The sequence below is a fragment of the Chenopodium album genome, chromosome 12, assembly GCF_948465745.1.
Source record: "Chenopodium album chromosome 12, dcCheAlbu1.1, whole genome shotgun sequence".
NCBI classification, from domain to species: domain Eukaryota; kingdom Viridiplantae; phylum Streptophyta; class Magnoliopsida; order Caryophyllales; family Amaranthaceae; genus Chenopodium; species Chenopodium album.
The window spans coordinates 29,274,141-29,295,216 of record NC_137845.1 but is presented as its reverse complement, the minus strand read 5'-3'; the positions used below and the strand labels follow the sequence as shown (position 1 = coordinate 29,295,216).

The following is a 21,076-nucleotide window of genomic DNA, read 5'->3' as shown; positions in this document are numbered from 1 at the left end:
AAGGGGTTTTTGGGTTATACTAACTTTTTAGTGCAGTAGGACACACCATGCGTTATTCGAATTTTTTTTCAGAGGTTATACGAGTTTTTTTGTTAGGGGTTACCAGAGTTTTTTTGTCAGGAAATACTCGAGTTACTCGGTCAGGGTTACTTAAGGGGCTCGAACAGGGGTTACTCGTGGGGTTCACTCGGTCAAGGGTTACTCGAGGGGTTACTCGGTCATGGGTCACTCGAGTTATTCGATCAAGGGTTACTTGAGTTACTCAGCTAGGGGTTACTCAGCCATGGGTTACTTGACGTACTCGGTCAGGGGTTACTCGAGTTACTCAGTCAGGGGTTATTTAAGGAGTTTGGTCAGGGGTTACTCAAGTAATTCGGTCAGGGGTTACTTAATGAGTTCGGTCAGGGGATACTTGAGAGTTCAGTCAGGAGTACTTGAGGGGTTACTCGGTCAGGAGCTACTAGAGGGGTTACTCGGTCAGGGGTTACATGAAGGATTACTCGGTCAGGAGTAACTCAAGTAACCCTTGACCGAGTAACTTGAGTAACCTCGACAACCTAAGTAACCCCTGACCGAGAAACTCGAGTAACCCATGACCGAGAAACTTGAGTAACCCCGGCAACTCGAGTAACCCCTGACCGAGAAACTCGAGTAACCCCTGACCGAGAAGCTTGAGTAACCCCGGCAACTCGAGTAACCCCTGACCGAGAAACTCGAGTAACCTCTGACCGAGAAGCTTGAGTAACCCCGGCAACTCGAGTAACCCCTGACCGAGAAACCCGAATAACCCCGGAAACTCGAGTAACCCCTGATCAAGAAACTCGAGTAATCCTTGACCGAGAAACCCGAATAACCCCGGAAACTCGAGTAACCCTTGATCGAGAAACTCGAGTAACCCCCAACCACATGGTACAGCAAGCCGCATACAAAAATTTGTGTTTAGGTTTGTTTTGGGTAAAAATACTCATACTAAGTGGCCCAATTAGAAGGTGACACGTGTCACCTTAAGATAGATCCAAAGTGGACCAATCACCATTCGACACGTGTCCTTCCTAGAATGTTGGGAGAAAGACTGCCTTTACGGCCCAAATACCGAGAAAGCCGCAATGCGGCGCAACCCGTCAATCCTAGGTTTTCTGTAACCTAGGCAGGGACACAATTCCCGACGACCCTATAAATAGGGAGATTCCCCCTTTTTTAAGGGCACGTTCATTTATTATATCTTATCACATCTCTTACATCAGAGAATTCACCTGATCTCGGAAATCCGAGAAGATCTCACTTTTACCTTTCCGCACTTTTTACTCTCTTCGACCGATACTAACTTGATCATCGGAGGCGGAACTCCTACCAACCGAAGTCTCCGTGTTTTGCAGGTACAAACCGCGTGGGACCAGTCTTAGTGATGTAACTCTCCCGAGGGACCAAAAAACACCCAAAACATTTGGCGTCGTTGTAGGGCGTCATTTGAAGTGCGCCTACGTTAAAACATGTGTGAATATGCTTGGCACTCATAGGAAGTGGGAATTGACATAATACGTTTAGGGACAAGGAAAGTAGGGAGCCGCAAACAAGTTTTTAAGGAACTTGTAAACCGTTCACAGATCATAAAAGGCAACCACGATAAAGGGACAACGATAGGCAACAACAATTGACCCGTGAAGGTTACACCCCATTCATAATCCATGAGATTACTAACTCCATAAGGTTTGGAACCACGAAAGGAGGATCGGGGATGATGGTACGAAATGAGCCATGAAGTCACATTCGCCTGTATTGGCCTCTACTCGATTCTTATTGTGAAAAGTGATTCCTGCGATCTCAAAGGCATGCAAACAAAGATTCAATTTGCTCCAAACTATTATTATGCTAAATTGGTTGAATATTAATGCAACACATAATTCTAAAATGTAATACCCCGTATTTTCATATGTATTTTCTAATTAATTAATTAGGAATTATTTTATAAAAAGAGTATTTTAGTAAATTTATTACTTAGAGCCAAAATAATATTTAAATTTTGGCGCCAAAAGTATTTTGAAAACTAATCATTATTTTGGATAAGATTTATTATCCATTTATCTTATTTTAAAAATTGGATTATTTACATATTTCGGATATTTTAATTAAAGCAAAATAATATTTTATTAATTATTTTAGTTGGCCGAAAATTCCCAATATTTAGCTAGGGATTTTGGATTTTCCATGTATGGAAAATATGATTTTTCTTGGTTATTTATTGGTGAATAATTGGTATTTAATTAATTAATTATTTATTCTATATTATTTATACAATTATTTTATTCCTTAAAACCGAGCAAAAATCTTCCTAAATACTACTAAAGGAATCCGAAAATCTGAGCTATGGAAACCTCAAGATTTTCGGCCCTCTCTAATTATTTTAGGGGAATTTATTTTGGTAAAATTGTATTTTTAATTATCTCCCAAAAATCTATTATTTTCCTTAATTATATTTCTCTATCTTTTTAATATTTGATCATCAAATTCTCTTGCCTTTTATTCTTCTTAATTATTCCCCGAGTAATTCCAATTTCCTTATTATTTTTCATAACAAACATACCTTCCATATTTAATTATACACAATCACCTTAATATCAAAACCTTCCTTAATTCTTTTACTCACTTCTCCAAGTAATCCCTTAAACCCTACTTGCCATAATTCTTCCCACATTCTCTTGCTATAATTATTGCATGAGCTAGCCTATAAATACCCCTCCATACCTCTCACATTCTTCACACCAATTCTCTTCTTTTCTTCTCCTCTTTTTACACAAATCATCCCGTTTATCTTTGAAGCCAATTTCCGGGCACTTCTGGTCAGCTTTTGGGGTATTGACGTTTCACAAAAGATTGTTCCTCTCGAAAAATCCTTGAGGTTAGGCTCAAGAATTATCCAATTTAGAGTTATATCAAAGGAGTTATAGCCTCTGCAAGTTCTGCCTATTCTTTCCAACGCAAATCCAATTCTTCTCTTTTCCTTGGTTCCTTATCTTTTCTTCTTCTCTTCTCTTATTCAATTATTATTATTATTATTATTACTATTATTATTATTATTATTATTATTATGGGGTATTTATAAAAATTATTATGAGTAGTTTTAATTATATAAAATCAGATTTTTAATGATGTTTATGAAAATTAATTTAAAAGGTTCATGTACATATAGTTGGGGGTTTTTAATTTAATTATTGTGATTATTTGTTAACCTTATATTGATTAAGGTTATATTTATTTGTAGGGTGTGTTCGATCAAGATTCTTGAGGTTCTTTTTGTGTGATTTTGCTAAGCAAGGATCAAGGTACGTTAGGTGGCTAGATACCTTGAAAGTGATTGGTTTGAATAAACATGTTTGAATGATTTTATGATGATTGAATTAAATTGAATTGAATTATGATTTATGAAATAAAAGCATGTTTAAATAAATTGGTTTTGATAAATAAATTGGAGCATCGATTTTATATCAAGTTTTAAATAATTAAAATTATTATTCATGTTTAAAAGGTTTGATTTTGAAAGCATGTGGATTTAAATAAAAAGGGAGTTTGAATTATTATTAAAAGTTGGAATTATTGGATTTAAAGAGGATTTATTGAATTATTGTTATTGATGCATTACAAGCATGTTGGTAATCCCACTATGCGGATTTGGTTTATTGATAAGGCCTTCGACTTTGTATGACCGGGTCTTTCCTCAAGAATAACCTTGTAATATAAGGAAACTAGCTTGGGGGGTGTGCACACTTGGGTGAGGAATTGGTTTTTAAAGGAATTGGATTAAAAGGAATTGGTTTTTAAAGGAATTGGATTAAAAGGAATTGGTTTTAAAGAGGAATTGGTTTATTGAATTGAATATTGATATTGATTATTGAAATTGGTTTTGGAACTTTGAGTTGGAATTATTGGTTAAATCATTGTAAAGGGTGGAATTGATTTCAAAAGCATGTTTGTTAATAAATTGAGTCTAATTATCTTGCACTTATCGTACTTAGCATATTTTGCTTATCCGTATTTCTTATTTTGTTTTGGTTCGCCCTGTTTACCTCAATGGTAAGCAATGTTGACTAATTTCAGGTGGAGTCAATAATTAAGCATATGGAGTCCCGGGAATGGTTTCACCTAGATTAGGAAATGTTGGTTTTTTTGAGTACTCATGACAATTGTTACTATTTATAGTCTATTATTTATAAAAGAAGAGTATTGAAGTTTTCTGCTGCAAAGTATTGGTTTTGTTTAGTAAGTTTGAGTAGCCTTGTATAATCACGCGGCGGCAATACGCCTAAGTCTATCTCTATGGTATAATTATACGTATTATACTAGTATTTCCGTAGAGGGAGATTTGGGGGGTGTTACATAAAATATCGTGATCACTTGATTAAACAACAAGATTAAAAAGGAACCTAAACCGGTCGTCCAAATTATCTTATTAGGCGTGATTTTCAATTACATATTCCCTTTAACATGCAATATGGTGATCAATAATAATAGAATAAACATTAATATTGGAAGCAATTCAACAATAATAACGTTAGTCAAATCAAATATAAATTAACCTAACCATGATACTAGCAATATAAAAATAAAATAAATAATTAAATTGATTAATTACTCACATTACGCGCGTTCCTTAAAATTGCTAAATCATGAATAAATTGTTAGTAACTTCAATAAAAATATAAATCAAATTGAAATTAAATTAAAAGTAGAGTTGATTTGGTCCAAACCCTCAGTTAATTATACCTTTCACGCCTTGATTTAAGGACGGAACCTCGGGTTAAGTATGGACTCATTGGAGTGCTTAGGGGAAGTATTATGGAAGAATAAGGTGGCTAGGGTTTTGACTAAAGCAAGAGAGAAAGAGATAAGAGAATGATTGTTGGTGTAGAGGGAGAGAGAATGATTTTTTGGTGTAAGGAGAGAGAGAATGATTTTTGGTGCCCCGAACTGTAGAAAGGAGGGGGGTATTTATAGAGGAAATGAATAGGGGATCACACGGAACCCTAGAAAAGATAAAAATCCTAATTTGGGGCATCGTGACACGGTCAGTGTCTACCGTGACACGGCAATGGGTACCGTGACACGGCAGACCCTACCGTGGCGCGATAAATAAATTCGCCCTAATACGCGAAAAATGATAAAATGCGTGAGTCTGGTACACGGAGTAAACACAGAAGATTTCCATGTCACGGTATGCGTACCGTGACACAGTACAGGATGCCGTGACGCGGCAGCTCCCATCGTGGCACGGTAAATGCCATCGTGTCACGGTTAACAGTTTTCCTAAAATTGCGTCCAAATTCATAAACGCGTGAGAAAACGCGGAAAATACACGAAAAAAGCACCGTGACACGGTGTATAGTACTGTGTCACGGCAATATGCACCGTGCCACGTCATCTTTTGCCGCGACGCGGCATTTTAGCTGCTGCACGGTAATTCCAGTTTTTTACGCATTTTAAAACTACGATAACTTTTGATCCGTAACTCGGAATAAGGCATATAATATATCATTGGAAATCTTATCAAGTATACTTTCCAACCCAATTGAAATCAGGTTAAAATCATTTGTAGATTTTAAGATATGACCGTTTTAGTGAAAGGGTGTCGGTTTTGGATCGAGTTTAGTATTTTGCTTATATCTTTTTCGTTTTAAATCGGAATTGGGCTTATGATATATTGTTGGAAATCTTATTTAAGGCCTATCCAACCAAATAATAATTGGATCAAAATTATAAGGCCACAAAATCAGTTTCTCTCGGTTTTATGATGTGGACACGAAAATTGGAAAGTAAGTTATGGTTTAGGGAAATGAGTTAGGAATTGGATTGGTTTATGAAATGTATTGAATGGAAACATGGATTTAAGCACTCCAAAGATTAAATACTCAACCCGACCAATAATGACGGTGAAAGGTTGTTCATCATCGGGTTTGGTTTTGGGGAGACATTTTTAGGTGTCTACAGAAACCCCCACTTTGACTAAGTTTGTAGAAACGTCAGTTTCGAAAACGATAGTCAAAGTAGTCGATAGGGACGGAGAATGATTTAAGACGTTCTGCGATCCTAAATCACTCTGTATACGCCGATAGGTGTCTACAACCGTCTGTGGGGAGAGTACCTCTAATATGGTTCAAGAGTTTGTACCGCCACTTGAACCTAGTTGGCCTAGAGTCGATGGAGAGGTCTATTCAGACCAGGATATAGACAACGACTATAAAGTCGAAACCCATACCCCTGATGGGTCACTCATCTCAAAGCGCATCCGTCCTAGAGATAAATTGGAACGGGGCAATAATGAAGCTGGTCCTAGTAGATCTACTAGACCGCCTACTGGAGAAACCCAGTCATCTAGTGGGACTGCTCCCGTTGCTAGGGATGAACTCATGAAGTTCATGACTAGTTTCAAGGAGGAGATCAAGGACCTCATCAACAAAAGGACGGTAGCTTTAGTAAGGGTCAGTCGACCAAGAAGACTCTTTAAGCTGAGAGGAGAAAGCTAGTTAGGGACAGGCAGCCTACTCCACATCCAAGGGAGAAGGCCACACTTGCCATTAACTTGTCTAAGATCCTTCTGCCTCAGACGGGCACAAGGAAGGTCATTCGGACAATTCAGCCGGATGGCAGCAAGAAGACTTTCTCCGATGCTCGACACATCATCGAGCACAATCGGAACCAGCAGCTGTCTAAGTCAGCCTCTACATTGAGCTTCCAAGACAACTTCAAAAACACCTCAGCAAGGAATTCTCAATCCTTCCATGAGAGCCATACAAGCGGCAAGATCGTTCACACTAGCCCTCAGATGATTGAATCAGCCCCGTATGTGCCTCAGATGCCATACGAGCAATACACCCCTCCTTTCATGCAGCCGACCCTCGTTGGAGGTCAGGCGGCATATACTGTCTAACCCTTGGATTAGCAGCTCCGTCTGCTCAAACTTGGTGAATAAACTTCTGCGTTCACCAAGGAGATAACCAAGGCGGCATAGCCGGCCAAGGTTAAGAATGTTTTGGTTGGTGCCTATGATGGTACCACCAACCCTAAAGATCACCTCATGGCCTATACCAACCTCATGCACGAGCAAGGGCTGGAGGATGCCATGTGGTGCAGATGCTTCCCGGCTATATTGAAAGGCATAGCCCACAATGGTTTGACAACTTGCCAGCCAGATGTATTGATAGCTTCAAGAGGCTTGCCGTCTTGTTTGCTTCAAACTTCTCGATGAACATCCCTGTCAAGAAAACAAATCTCTACTTGAGCATCATTCGGCAGGGAGAGAGAGAAGGATTTCGCTCCTATGTCAGGCGGTTCAATCTGGTGAGAATCCAGATTCAAGGACTGTCTGACGAAGTTGCCTACACAGACTTTTTCAAGGGTCTGAAGGACGGGTCAACCTTTAAGTTTAACCTTGTCAGAAAGAGGGTCTTCACCCTCCAAGAGGTGTTGATAGAGGCGGAAAGCTTCATACAAGCAATCGACCTCTGCTCGTCCAGCAATCAGTCAGACTCTAAGAAGTCTGACAAACAAAAAGTGAGCCGATCTGCTCAGCCGGCTCCAAAAGCTGATCACAGTAAAAAGAGAAAAGAGGTCTGGGCAGTTGACGACTCTGATCAGCCGTCCTAGAAGAAAAAGAAGGAATTCAAATAGTACGTTCCTAGGTACGAGTTCAATAAAAATTGCTACTCCATCCTCATGGAGATAAAGGACCGGGTGACTATTGAGAAACCCGCGGCCATGAAGGGTTCAGCCAAAAATCGGAACAAAAACAAATATTGCCATTTCCATGAGGACATCGGTCATGACACAAATGACTGCTATAGCCTCAAGCGCCTATTAGATCGTCTGGTTGATTAAGGGGTGTTGAAGTCATACATCCTCAAGTCCAAAGTCACCTTGAAAACAAACAAGGGACAGTTATCCAAAAAGACTCCCCGACCTACTAGTAGCTCGGACACTGATAAGAATCTAATCTACACCATAGTAGGCGGTTTTACTTGAGGGGGCTCTACCATCCAAGACACCAAGGACCATTTGAGGAAAATGGATGTAAACTGCGCTGAGGAAGGTCATGCGTCTACCAACACATTCCCGAAGGTCATCATCACTAAAACGGACCGGGGCAAAGTCCGTCGGCTGCATGATGACCCTGTGGTTATTGAATGCAAAGTGGCCAACCAACTGGTTGGCCGCATCCTAATTGACACTGGTAGCTCGTCTAACATCATCAGTTACAAGTGCCTGTCCAAGCTCAGGTACAAGGTTGATAGCATGCATAACGTCTCCCACCCTCTCGTTGGTTTTGGGGGAGGAGTTGTGCACCCAATCGGACGAATAAATCTACCCATCCGGCTGGGAGAGAAAGGAAAAGGGAGGCATATGACCGTCTGGTTTCTGGTGGTTGAAGAAATGATCGCCTATAACCTTATTCTGGGCCGTCCCACTCTAAACGAGTGCAAGGCCATCATCATCCTGACTCTCATGCTACTGAAATATGAAAGGGATTATGGCTCTGTTGGCTCCCTAAACGAGGACTAGAAGATGGCTAGGGAGTGTTACCTCTCAGACGTCAAACCCACGGCTGCAGCTGCCGGACAGGGGAAGGAGCCAATAGACCTTGACGATGTCAAGGATCCTGACTTAGCCCAACCAGCCGCCAAGAAAAGAAAACCTGATGAGCTGGTGGAGGTGAAGTAGGAGAAGAAATAACAATCACTGACCGGGGAACGGTCAGATGAACTCCGTCCCCAGCCGGCTGGTGATCACATTGATATTCCTCTGGATGACATCCGTCCAGAGTAGACTGTTAAGGTGGGGACGGTTGCTTTTACAAGGCTGGGTGCAGACTTGCACCTTCTGCTGAAGGAATTCAAAGACATTTTTGCCTTTGAAGTGGAAGAGATGCCAGACATCAGCCCGGATCTCGCTGTCCATAAACTCGTCGTTGATCCTAAAAAGAATCCCATCCGACAAAAGAAAAGAAATCAAAGCGAGGAGAGAAGTCAAGCGGCATCTGCCGAGGTCAAAAAGCTGTTAGATGCTGGGTTCATTCGGCCATGTAACTTTCTTAATTGGGTTGCAAACATTGTGCTTGTGAAGAAGCCGAATGGTACCTGGCGAATGTGTGTAGATTACACTGACTTGAACAAGGCATGTCCAAAAGACAGTTACCCGCTTCCAAAGATCGACAGCCTGGTCGACTCTGTGGCCGAGCGTGCCTTGATGAGTTTAATGGATGACTACTTAGGTTTCCATCAGATTCCCCTGTAGAAAAAAGATCAAGAGAAGACGGTTTTCGTTACTGATCAAGGGTTATTCTGTTATACTGTGATGCCGTTTGGCTTGAAGAATGTGCCTACTACTTTCCAACGGATGATTAATACTGTCTTCATTAATCAGATTGGGAGGAATATAGAGGCGTACATCGATGACATGATAGTAAAATCCAAGCAACAAACGGATCATCTTGTTGACCTCCGAGAAACCTTCACCACACTCAGGCGGCACAAGGTCATGCTCAATCCCAAGAAGTGTGTATTGGGTGTTGAGTCTGAGAAGTTTCTCGGATTCTTAATTGATTAAAGGGGGATAGAGGCCAACCCCGAGAAGATACAGGCGGTGATTGACATGAAGTCACCCCGCACTGTAAAGGAAGTTAAGAAACTTACCGATTGTCTAGAGGCATTGGGGAGATTCCTCAGCCGGTTAAGAGACAAGTGCCTCCATTTCTTCCAAGCGATCAGAATGAAGACAAGGTTTGAATGGGGTGATGATGCTGAGGCGACCTTTCAGAAATTGAAAGAACATCTACACTATTTGCTAAGGCTTGTTAGCCCTCTGCCCAAAGAGACGCTCTACATGTACTTAGCCGTTTTAGATCATGCCCTCAGTGTTGTTCTCCTTGATGAGAGTGTAATCCCCCATATTTTCAACTTAATTATAATATATTTATTTATTATTCATACAAATGTTTTTATGTCGATTTCATTAAATAAATTATTTTTATGAAAAGATTTAAGTAAACTTATATGTTTTGACTAATTTAAAAACAATTTTAACTTAATAGCCCAAAACCTCAAGTTTTAATCCTAATCTAATTAGGAAACCCAAGGCCCAAATAAAACAAAAAAAAAACCCTCACACTCCTTCCTCTCTCACGTAAAAAAAAAAAAGAAGAAAAATTCCTTCCTCCTCACTCTAATTCACGAACACACAGAGAAGAAAAAAAAACCCTTTCGAACTGCTGCTGCACCACAGCAGCGCCACCCCTGCTGCACCGGCGTCCTCCAGCCACCACCCGCAGCCACCAGTTTGCCTCCTTCTTCCTCCCTTTTCTTTACTTCTTTTTATTTTATTAAATTGATTTAAAGTTTTAATCTTTGTTTAATTTTGATTCTAAATTATTATTATTATTATGGTTTGATATTATACATGGGTTATAAAAGATTATGAATTTATGAGTTTTGACATGTTTAATTTATGATACAAAATTTCAGATTTTATATTATGTATAATTTAGGGTTTAAATGTTGATTTTTCATGTTTTAGGGCTTGAAAACGTGTTAAGCAAGTTAATTATCAATACTATGATTTCATAATGACAAAACCCAGAATTTTATACTTAAAATTAATTTCCAGATTATATATTTTGTGAAATTGGAGTTTTATATTGTTTATTTGAAGGATTTTAAGGTTTTAATGTGTAATACACTATTCTAACAATTGAATTATGAGTGTAGATCATTAAAGGTTTAGAACTTACAATTTAATTTATTTTTCAGATTTTATATAATCTGATTTTTTTTTAGTTTTGAGCCAAAAATAAAGGTTTAGAATGCTTCTATAAGTTTTAAACAACTTATGCAATATGATAAGTATAGATTATTTGAATTGCAAAAACTATTAATAAAACACATTTTCAGCATATGTTAGTAAGTTAAACTTGTTGGAATTTTATATTATACGCTATATTTTCATGATTTTAACATATAAACTTATAGCTGGAATATTATATTATTAACTTTGACTAATGGGAACAATTTAAAGGCTTTATTTTGATGGTTTAAGAGGTTTTAAAGTAGTTTGGTATTGCTGTAAATTTATTTGCTTGGGTATTGATTTAATTCTTGTTGTTTGGTCTAGGAGAGGACTTTATAGAAGGCGAATTCTAGTTCCTAAAGTGACCAACCGAATCGTTTATACAAGGTACGTACGAGTTACGAAACCTTGCCTTTAGATGCATGTTTAGGGATGTGTCGAGAACTTAGTATCATGTATAGAGAAGACTGGGCTAAATTGTTTGGTTATACATTGTAATTTCCGTATGTTGTGCACTATTCTACATTGCAAGTATTATTTATGCATTAATTATGCAAGATGCGCTTAAAGGTAAAGGTATGTGATTTGGTGAAATGATTCATTTATTACTCGTTCAAGATTATTGAGATAGAATGAGTAAAGGAAGAATTTAAGTCTTATAAGACGAGGTTAAGATTGTGGGGTGCTTTATGCACTCAAGGTGTTTATACACCGAGGTAGTTAAAGGAATAAATAATAAATACTGCTTGTCCCTAATAAATGAAGAACTGAAATTGGAAACATGCTTTACTTGATTGAATTGATATTGGATTGATTGTATTGTTTTGCATATGAGTTATCACCAAGTCTAAAGTTGTAAATCACGTAAAGTGCAAGATGGATGAGAAATAAAACTCTGGATTTGTGCACATCTGGAGTAATGACAACCAGGGGTTGGGGTACATGGGGTATTAGCCGTGCACTTTTCTAGAGGTCGTCTGATCTACGAGTCTCTTATTTCAAATACTTTTCAAAAACTAGGAGTTAGATTAGGTTTCATACTAGCTACGGTCACGGAGTCGCGCCCGTAGTCGTTGGATGTTTTATTGATGTTTCAAAAAGGAGGCATGGGGTTTCTCTTTTATTGATGTTCTAAATGGAGCATGGGATGGACAACCTTGTATATTGCTTAATCCGATGAATAAAATGAAATAATTTAACTACAATCAACTAGTGAAGTCTTAGTAAACTAACAGTTGAGTCGTATGTTGAGTCAATAGTTTAATGATGCGTGATGGTTGATTATTAGTAGCATGTTAGGGATTTCTTATTATATTTCGCAGCTTGTATGTACTCAGCTTTGCTGATTGCGTCTTTTATGTGTCTTTCTTTGGTCATGGCATTCGCCTTCCAATGACCCTATGACGATCCAATTTTTACACTTGTAATATTGGGGAGCACATTAACCACAGGTTCTTACACATGCAACATTCATATCTAGGTGGTGGGATTTTGAGTGGAGTGTTGGTTGCTTTTCTCAATTTATTTTACTACTTACTTTTGAAGTTATTTAAACTCGATTTCATTTTTATACTACTTCTACTGGTTTGAGTTTTGAATAAGGGCCTTAATGGTTCCAAGATGTAAGACTTAATTTGGTTTTGTTTGTTGGTTTTGAAACTTATTCCAAGATGTAAGACTTAATTTGGTTTTGTTTGTTGGTTTTGAAACTTATTTATAACTGATTTAGTTTTTCCGCTGCTAATTTCTGATATAGCCTTAACGTTTGAACACGTGGCGGTAGCACGTCAGTAATTCTCTTGGACATTGTTTAGGGTACTCACAGGTTTAAAGAGAGAATTATTGGGGTGTTACAAAGTGGTATCTAGGAGCTTAGGTTAGATTTAATTACTACTAAAGCCAATTAGCTTTGTATGTCTTAGGCCCCTAATTAATGGTTGAGGATTTTGAATTCAAAGGCTAAAAATGATTTTTCGAAACTTAGGATGTTTTAAAACGTTTTATTTAAAATAATTTCGAAGTTTGTTTTGTCTACTTAGTGAGATTTGGGTAGACTTAAGAAGGGAATTCATGCACATTTCATATTTTATGTTCTATTTAATTGTCATATAAGGTGTTTATTTTGTTATTTAACATGTTAAAAATGGTGTTCTAATTGATTTATTTTATGATGTGCTTGTGTCATGCTTTTTGAATGTTCGTTGCATTGGGTTGACGTAGAAAGGAGATGAGCGACCCAGTAGTCATGTCTGAGAACGAGAGTGATACTCGAAGGGAAGATACTCTTGAAACATGGAAAGGATTATTACACCTACAATAGAGCAACCTGACGCAGAAGATTACCAGAGCTTATATGAGTTTAAGACAGCGAAGAATAAAAAGCATAAGATAAAACTTACAACAGAATTTTCCACGAGTATACTCTTATTGAATTTCCAGATGAAGATGATCTTGAATGGCTACAACCAGAACCTGAAGATCCAAATGCTGGGAAGAGAGCTACTAGGAACCCGAATCCGCTTTACAAGGCGATAATAATTGAGGACTCGGATGACGAAAATGACCCTGATTTTGATGTTAATACTTATAATGAGAAGAAAGACAAAATCTGCAATGTGATTCCTTGAGGATTAAACTTGTTAGGGTGGAGTTAGTATGAATAAGGCATTTGCCATTAATAATGGTTATTAGGACCTCATTCTAGTTTTGATTTAGATTATTGAATTTTAATAAGTAGCCAGAGCTACAGAGTTATTATTTGGGATTAATACCTTTATTTAAGTTATAATAAGAGTTGTTATTTTATTTTAAGAGCTCCATTTTACTTTTATTCGTAAGTCAAAACAAGTTAAATTTTTGTGAACGTATAATTCTTGGATAATTTCTTTGTTTATGATTAAGTTTAGTAAGAGTGGCGCGGGATGGGAATTATTTTTTTAACTTTATTTAATCCTGCGTATAGTATGATTTTGCTTGGGACAAGGGGTTGCAAACCTAAGGTACCCTTTTAGACCAATTTATGTGGCAAAATGTAATATTGTGATTGAATGAATATGTGCGAATGACATTTGAATTTCAATTAAATTGGAGTGCATATTTATTCTCTTTCAGGCGTAGAACTAGAATGGCTGAAAACGCTGCCTTAGCTGATGCTATTCGTTTGTTGGTCGAAAATCTGAACCAAAACCGGGGAGACCAACCGACCCCCAAGCAGAGATGTTTAAGAAGCTGGCCAAAGTTAGGCCACCAGTTTTTAAGGGAGGTGCTGACCCTACCTTCCTAGAAAACTGGATTCAAGAGTTCGACAAATTGTTCGTGGCACTCAATTGTCCTGAGGGTATGAAAGTGGATCAGGCTGCTATGTACCTCAAGGACGAGGCTGATATCTGGTGGAGGGACAATGCTGTGACCATTAGAGCCAAACCCAATTTTGGATGGGAGGTGTTTAAGACCTCTTTGAGGGACAAGTTTTACCCTCCATTTCTGAAGAAACAAAAGGCTCAGGAGTTTATAAGTTTGGAAATGGGAGAAATGTCAATCTCAAAGTATTATAATAAGTTCATGACCCTTGCTAGGTTCGCTCCTGAGGTTGTACCGACTGAAGAACTGATGGCTCAGAGGTTTGAGCTTGGATTGACTGACTAGTTACAGAAAGACCTAGTTGGGAAAGTTTTTAAAACCCTCGATAAGGTATATAAGAGAGCTGCACACATGTACCATCTGAATTCTAAAAGTGCGGGTGAGAGTGCTAAGGCTGGGAAGAAAAGGAAAGACTTTGGGAAACCTAAAAAACAGAGTACCTTTAAGAGGCCTAGGAATGGGAACGCGTTTGATAAGGGTAACCAAAATGTTAGCAATTCTTCTAATGCTAACAATGGGGAAAGGAGCTACCACTGTAAGAGGTGTAGGAGAAACCACCCTGGGAGAGACTGTGATGGGAATTTAGTGACTTGCCGGTTCTGCAACAAAAAGGGACATAGGGAGTATGAGTGTTACACCAAACAGAAACAACAGGGAAATGGTGGGAATACCCAACAGAGGCCTAACAATTTCAACAACCAAGGAGGTAAGGGTAATGGTCTGGGAAGTTTGGGAATGGTAACAACAATGGCAACAACAGATTTGGCAACGACAACAATAACTCAGGCAACAACAACAATGGTTACCAAGGAAGAAGCAACGCTCCCGGGCGCTTGTCTGTGATGAGCAAGGGAGAATCTGAGAGGTCCTCAGATGTAGTCACCGGTACTTTTTCTATTCATTCTATCTCTGTCAACACTTTGTTTGACTCTGGAGCATCTTACTCTTTCATTTCTACTTATGTTTGCGCAAATTAAACTTAATTGAGTCGAGTCATGTTGATGTGTCAGTCAGTCTGCCTACGGGCAAACTTGTTCATTGTAATAAATTATTCAAAGGCTTGCCTTTGAAAATAGGGGAAGCTATCTTTCCATTGAATCTTATTGAGTTTAATCTGGGGGATTTAGATGTCATTCTAGGGATGGATTGGCTAAGTTTATACAAGGCCAAGATAGACTGTGAGATACAGAGGGTGCACCTGAGTGATCCTTTGGGTAAGATGGTGTCCTATAGACCCTTAGGGTTTAGGGAAGCCTAAGGGTTTTGGGATTATTTCTGCTTTGAAAGTCAAGAAATTAGTAAATAAGGGGTGTCCATTGTACTTTTTTTGTGTTCAAGATTTGAGTATGAGTGAGAGTAGGCGGATGGAGGATGTACCCATTGCGAATCAGTTCTTAGATGTCTTTCCAGAAGAGATCTCGAGAATGCCACCCAAAAGAGAAGTTGTGTTTACCATTGACTTAGTTCCAGGAGCTGCACCTATTTCAAAAGCACCTTATAGAATGGCGCTAGCTGAGATGAGCGAGCTGAAGGCTCAATTGTAGGAATTGTTGAATAAAGGGTTTATCAGGCCTAGTGCATCACCTTAGGGAGCACCAGTCTTATTTGTGAAAATGAAAGATGAGAGTTTGAGGCTATGCATTGATTACAGAGAGTTGAATAATGTGACTGTGAAGAATAAGTACCCTTTACCTAGGATAGATGACTTGTTTGACTAACTGAAAGGGGAAAGTGTGTTTTCAAAGATCTATTTGAGGTCGGGGTACCATCAGTTGAAAGTTGCAGATAAAGACATTCCAAAGACAGCCTTTAGAACTCGTTATGGGCATTACGAGTTTACAGTCATGCCTTTTGGGTTAACCAATGCACCCGCCATATTCATGGACTTGATGAACCGAGTGTTTCATGAGTACTTGGATAAGTTTGTAGTTGTGTTCATTGATGACATATTGGTGTATTCGAGGAATAAGGAAGAACATGCTCAACATTTGAGAATTACCCTTGAAACTCTTAGGAAGAACAAGCTGTATGCCACGTTTTCCAAGTGCGAGTTCTGGTTGGAGAAAGTTGCATTTTTAAGGCATTACATTTCGAAAGAGGGTGTACCTGTGGATCCTACGAAGATCAAGGCGGTTAGTGAGTGGCCTACACCTAAGAATGCGACTAATGTTCGTAGTTTCTTGGGATTAGCTGGATATTATAGAAGGTTTGTTAAAGACTTTTCGAGGATAGCCAGACCCATGACTACCCTTATAAAGAAGCTGAGCAAGTTTGAGTGGAATGAGAGTTGTGAATCAGCTTTTCGAACCCTCAAGGAACGATTGACCACTGCACCAGTGTTAGTATTACCTGATGGGAGAGACGGATTCGAGGTGTATAGTGATGCCTCGAAGCATGGTTTGGGATGTGTCCTGCAACAGAATGGAAGGGTGGTCGCGTATGCATCGAGACAATTGAAGCCACATGAGGTCAATTCCCCTACGCACGACTTGGAGCTTGCAGCTGTTGTGTTCGCTTTGAAAATTTGGAGACACTACCTCTATGGTGTCTCTTGTAAGATCTTCACGGACCATAAGAGTTTGAAGTACATCTTCACCCAAGATCACTTGAATATGCGGTAACGTAGATGGCTAGAGTTCCTCACAGACTACCATGTCCACATTCAGTATCACGAGGGAAAGACGAATGTTGTTGCAGATGCCCTTAGTAGAAAGTTGAGTCATAATGTCAATGCTTTGATTGTGGCCAATGAGTTGTGTGAGGATATGAGGAGATTGAACCCTGAGGTTATTAACCAAGGAGAGTTAGAGGGATTGCTGAGTGCCTTGACCATCCAACCATCCATATTTGAGGAGATTAAAGAGAAGCAATTGGAAGATGAGTCATTTCAGAAGATTAGGGATCGAGTGACTAGTGGTGCGAAGATTGAATTCAAGATTCACGAAGATGGGAGTCTGAGATACAAGGAGAGATGGTGCATACCACAGAAGTGTGAGGATATAAAAAGAAAAATCATAGAGGAGTGCCATAACACACCATATTCAGTTCACCCTGGGGGAGATAAGCTGTATAAGGACTTGAAGGAGTTGTATTGGTGGCCGAATATGAAGAGAGAAGCTGCTGAGTTTTTATCCAAGTGTCTGACGTGCCAGAAGGTGAAGATAGACCACAAAAGACCCATGGGAAAGGTGCAACCATTGGAAATACCAGGATGGAAATGGGATTCTATATCCATGGACTTTGTGACAGGTTTACCAAAGACTCGTAGTGGGAATGACACGATTTCGGAGATTGTGGACAGACTAACTAAATCAGCGATGTTCATTCCTATCAAGGAGACCTGGAAAAAGAAGCAGCTAGCTAGTACTTATGTGAAGAATGTAGTTCGTTCGCATGGAGTCCCCAAAGACATAGTGTCGGATAGAGATTCGAGGTTTCTATAAAAGTTCTGGAAAAAGTGTAAGAAAACCTTGGAACAGCCCTGAAGATGAGCACTGCCTTTCATCCTGCAACAAATGGCCAAACTGAGAAAACAAACCAGACCATGAAGGATATGCTGCGAGCCTGTGCTTTAGATTTCCAAGGGAATTGGGAGGATCACCTACCTTTGATCGAATTCTCCTACAATAATAGTTACCATACAAGTATCAAAATGGCACCTTTTGAAGCATTGTATGGAAGGAAGTGCAGAAGCCCAGTGTGTTGGAATGATTACAATGAACGTGTTACTTTGGGGACAGAATTTATTGAGGATTTGGTGAGCAAGGTGAGATTGATTCAGTCACGAATAAAGGCAGCACAAGATAGGCAAAAGAGCTATGCCGACTTGAAGAGAAGGGATGATGAATTTAGTGTTAGGGACAAGGTCTTTCTAAAGGTTTCTCCAACAAAAGGCGTGATGCGATTCGGCAAGAAAGGGAAGCTTAGTGCTAAGTATGTGGGGCCGTATGAAATTCTTCAACGTGTGGGGAAAGTGGCTTATAAGTTGCCTTTGCCAATGGAGTTCGAGAAAATGCATGATGTGTTCCACATTTCCCAACTAAAGAAGTATGTGCCTAGTGAAACTCATGTATTGCAACCAGAGACTATTCAACTAGATGTGTCTCTAACTTATGAAGAAAGACCAGTCAAAATCCTAGATCACAAGGTGAGTAGTACTAGGAACAAAGATGTGAAGATAGTGAAGGTCCTTTGGTCCAACCAAGAGTACGAAGAGGCTACTTGGAAGGCCGAGGAAGAGATGAGAAACAAGTATCCCTGATGTGTGACATTTTTGGCACTCATTTGGTTCCTTTTTGGATGATTTTTATTTCATTTTATCTCTCTTTTCTTTTAGTTTTCCTTAGTTTTATTCTTGTTTTCTTCATTTTATGCTTTTTGTAGTTAGTTTCTCTTTTTCATGTCTTTTTCTAGCTTACTTGTTATTTTTCTCTTTTACTTGCTTTTTATCCTTTGATTGTAGGTTGTGATTGATTGTCCAAGGATTCCCGGGCTTCCTTTCTATAGTTTTCCATTGATTTTCATGCCTAAAGCTTGTGCAAGAAGTTTTAAGTCAATGAGAGGTTCAAGGAGCATGCTTCAAAGTCTTGTTTATGCCTTCCTCATGGCTCATTTTCTTCAAGAAATTCAAGGAAGTTGCTGCCTACCTTGTCCTCCATCATCATCATCTAGGATGCGTGCACCTCGTGAGCAAGGGCAAAGAAGAAAGGAGGAAGCTGCAGCTATGTGCGGGCGCACTTGAGGAGTGTGCGGCCGCACATCTGTCGTGTGCGGCCGCACATCTGTCGTGTGCGGGCGCACATTCCTGGGTACACTCCTTCGAGCGCCCGCACTTACGAGGGTCTATTTTTGGGCGTCATTACCGACCTCTCCTTTGTATATATAGTTATTTCTACCTATTTTTGGAAAAAAAAGAGAAGTTTTAGTTTTAGATTGAATTTGATAGTTAGTTTTTGGGAGAATTTTAGAGAGAGAAACTCAAGAACTAGAGAGAGAAACTCATGATTTTTGGTGATTGCTCAAGGATTCCTCATTGTAAGTTTTGTAAGGATTTTCTTCTTGATTTCAATACAAGTTTGATTTTAGTTGATTTCATTAGTTTTTCATATTGTTGATGATTGATTTGGTTATTGATTGAATTTTGATTGATTTTGATTGATTGTTGGTTTAATCTTTGATTTCAAGTATGTTGATGATGAAATTGATGAATGTTGTAGTTTTGATCTTAATTCCTATGGCTAGTGAGTAGTTTCCTAGCTAGGGAGATGGTGAAGCATGTATGAATGATGGAATAGTGTAATTTGGGGATAATTGATGGAGTTGATGATATGATTAAATTTGGTTGATATTTCATGTGCATGTGTGTGATTAATTGAGGTTTGGCCATCTTTGATTAATACACTAGATTGCATTGTAAGCTTGCTATGATACGGACCATTGATTAGTGAACTTGCAATTTCACGATTGAGGTGCTTTGTGACGTTCCCTAGTTAGTGTTTAGCGTAGTTGACGCTAGTTAGACCTCTAGGTGAACCATCTTAGTATGCTCTTTTGGATACATGATGATTTTCCTTCATATCGCTTGACTTAGTCGGTTTGACCTCCCAAATTACCGTTTCCATTATGATTGCATGTGGATCCATTGCCCTAGTGTCTTAGATTGATTTAATACAAGTTTGCATGCCTAGTTAGCTTTACTTCTACCTCAAACCCCTTCTTGATTCCGAAATAGCTTGATCTAGACTTCGTGCACTTGATATCCATTCCCTTGGGTTTGACCTTGACTTGCCACTACGCTAAATAGGGGTTAGTTAAGCTACAAATTTTGTTTGATAGGGTGGGGTGGTAGACCAACGACCTACCGTTCTCCGTCCCATCAAAATGGCGCCGTTGCCGGGGAATGGTGCTTGAGTGTATGTTGTTTTTGAGTCTATTTCATTTTGATAAAATACAAAAAGATTTTGTTTCTCTAGGCTACATTTGTAGCCGTGCTACTAACATTTTTGTGTGAGTTTTGCATGCATAGAACCCGTGATCGTCCCCTTGTTCCCCTTGATCCGGAAATTGAGAGGACTCTTTCAAGAAGAAGAGTGGATAATAGATCCTTGGCTTATAGCTCTTCAAGTGAAGAAGAAATTCAAGAAGAACAAGGAATGGGTGAAAATCCTAGAATAGCCTTGAAGGAGCTTGGAGTGCCCGGGGCATATAGGTTTGAGAGTGGAATAGCTCCACCTACTACCCCGGCAAATGACTTCGAAATCCGGCCGGCAATGATCACCTTGATTGAGAGAAGGCAATATAGTGGGGCTAAGAATGAGAGCCCATTGAACCATTTGAAAGAATTTGAAAAATATTGCAACACTATCAAAGTCAATGGGGTCTCTCAAGAATTCATCCGCCTCAAGTTGTTCCCTTTCTCTCTATTAGGAAGATCTTTGGAGTGGCTAGACAAGGAAGTGAAGCCCAAGTCCTTGAGAACTTGGGATGATGTTACAAAGGCTTTCTTGTCCCGTTTCTATCCCCAAAAGAAGACGGCGGAGGCAAGAGCCTTGATTCAAGGGTTCAAGCAAAGGCCGAGTGAAAGCCTTTATGAAGCATGAGAGAGATTCAAAGAGTATCAAAGGGAGTGCCCTCACCACGGAATCCCCACATACCAAGTGATCCAAATCTTCTATGGCGGTTTAAGTCCCCAAGGCAAGTCATGCCTTGATGGAGGGGCCGGGGGCCCTATCATGAACAAAACCGAAGAAGAAGTTGAGGACATCATTGAGGACGTGGTGACATATTATAGGGATTGGCAAGATGGGGAGAGAGACTCTTCAAGCAAGCAATCTTCATTGTATTCGGTGGACCATCTCAATGCAATCAACAACCTTTCCTCCCAAATGAC

At 39.4% G+C, this 21,076-nt stretch overlaps 2 protein-coding genes and 1 pseudogene across 2 annotated transcripts; 2 read left to right on the top strand and 1 right to left on the bottom strand.

Annotated features, from left to right (window-relative positions):
- The first annotated feature begins 14,043 nt into the window (after nucleotides 1-14,043).
- Nucleotides 14,044-14,472, top strand: LOC145571096 (uncharacterized). The gene has a single exon (XM_081630182.1). The coding sequence runs from the start codon at nucleotides 14,044-14,046 to the stop codon at nucleotides 14,470-14,472; it is 429 nt and encodes a 142-aa protein (XP_081486308.1).
- Nucleotides 14,473-17,839: 3,367 nt separating this feature from the next.
- Nucleotides 17,840-18,448, top strand: LOC145571094 (uncharacterized). The gene is made up of 2 exons (XM_081630181.1): nucleotides 17,840-18,149; nucleotides 18,270-18,448. Exons 1-2 carry the CDS (start codon nucleotides 17,840-17,842, stop codon nucleotides 18,446-18,448), a joined length of 489 nt encoding a protein of 162 aa, XP_081486307.1.
- A 2,283-nt stretch (nucleotides 18,449-20,731) lies between these two features.
- On the bottom strand, nucleotides 20,732-20,830 carry LOC145573456 (small nucleolar RNA R71; annotated as a pseudogene).
- Between the last annotated feature and the right edge of the window lie 246 nt (nucleotides 20,831-21,076).